This window comes from Echinops telfairi, unplaced genomic scaffold (assembly GCF_000313985.2).
Source record: "Echinops telfairi isolate 266 unplaced genomic scaffold, ASM31398v2 ScPeMD7_2;HRSCAF=8, whole genome shotgun sequence".
NCBI lineage: Eukaryota > Metazoa > Chordata > Mammalia > Afrosoricida > Tenrecidae > Echinops > Echinops telfairi.
Window position 1 is genome coordinate 41868233 of NW_022103898.1, and position 1582 is coordinate 41869814.

Below are 1582 nucleotides of genomic sequence, written 5' to 3' on the forward strand. Positions count from 1 at the left end.
ATCAAGTAATTGCTGATTGAACGTGACCCGCCAGGACAGGGTGGAACTGCCCTTATGGGTTCCAAGAGTATAAAAGTCTATACAGCAGTAGAAAGTCCCTCTTTCTCCTGTGGGGCAGTTGGTGGTTCATGGCTGGCACCACAATGTGTTACTGATTACACTACCAGGGCTGCTTCTGACACGGTGGACGCTCAAAAAAGAGAGCAATTATAATTGGGCATATGGGTATGAAAAAGGGGTAGTAGATGGTAGCAGAAATCTATGAAGAATGTGGAATCTGAAAAGTGTGGTCAGGAAAAAACTGCAAAGTGTTAATATTTAAGGAGATGTGGCAAAAAGAATGAGACTGAGCAGAAAGGAACAGATGTGAAAAAGAACTAGAAGATGGAATTTTTACAGATGCCAATAGATTTTAAATAAAAGCAATTAATGGATTTAGTTAATGAGATACTTTGTTACATTTATCAGTGAAATAAAATATGGAGAAATCAAAATTCAGAGGGTTGAGAAAGAAGAGACACGTCTTTCAAGTTACAAATACGAATTTAATACTAATACATTAATATTACTTAACCATGAACATTAAGCTTGATTTGAGAATTTAGTGCTTCAACATACCTGTACAATGAGCTACCATTACAGTCTGTATCCACAAACATAGGGTGGCTATTCTCCTTACCCGTTACTTTAAGGCAACTAGGATATAATTACCATGAAAATAAGGCTGCAGCAACATGTGGTGGACTGCTATGTACATTTTACATAGTATTGACTTTAAAATAGTTCAGAATTAAAAAAAATTAATAATTAGTATTATATATGTTAACTCAATTACGGCTCACTTAAGTAAGAAGAGCACTTTATAGCCCATTGCATATGAAAGAGGTAATGCCAAATGTAGTTTTAGGCTTAAAAATATTCTTGCTTTCATTTCAGTTTGCCTAATTCAAAATTTGCTATATCTCAAACTGTAAAATAAAATTATAAATATGGAATGGAACATAGACAGAACAGTGTAATTTGGAGCTTCCATAATATGAATTGTAGAAAAGTGAGGACAGTATCAAGATGAAAAACAATATAATAAAATGACACTAAATAGAAACAATATGAGTATGCGGCATATTTAAACCTACAGCAAGGATGTATTAAGTGGACTAACATTTTAATTCACCTTTTGTTTGATATTTTCTGCCATCCATGAGCTACTAAAATACAGAACCCCATGCTAGGAACATATAGTACTCGTTCAGCAACAACAAATCCAACTGGAAAAAAAAGGTTTGATGCAGGAATAAATGGTAGTGCCATTAAACAAAGTGCCTAGAAAGAAAAATAGGACAGTATATTAAAAACAAAAAAACCGAAAAATATTATATAGACACTCAGACCCAAATATTTGGTTATTATTTCCTGGCATTTAATTTGAATAATATATTGTGCACCTTTTTAAATAACATTACAAAGATTACTAGTTTAAAAATAAATAAAGCATAAGATGGCAATAAGAAGGAGCAGAACATATAAACAAAACAAGGTTGTGTTTTTCCTGAGTGCTAGAACTTTTTTTAATGCTAGAGGA

General features: G+C 33.0%; 1 protein-coding gene across 2 annotated transcripts in view; it reads right to left on the minus strand.

Moving 5' to 3' along the window:
* The window catches only part of TMTC3 (transmembrane O-mannosyltransferase targeting cadherins 3), a 62684-nt gene that overhangs the window by 24696 nt on the left and 36406 nt on the right, over positions 1–1582 (minus strand). For both annotated transcript variants that reach the window (XM_004700414.2, XM_045290108.1), the window contains one exon: positions 1175–1323. In XM_004700414.2, coding sequence (XP_004700471.1) covers positions 1175–1323 — 149 coding nt within the window. The remainder of the gene's footprint in view (positions 1–1174; positions 1324–1582) is intronic.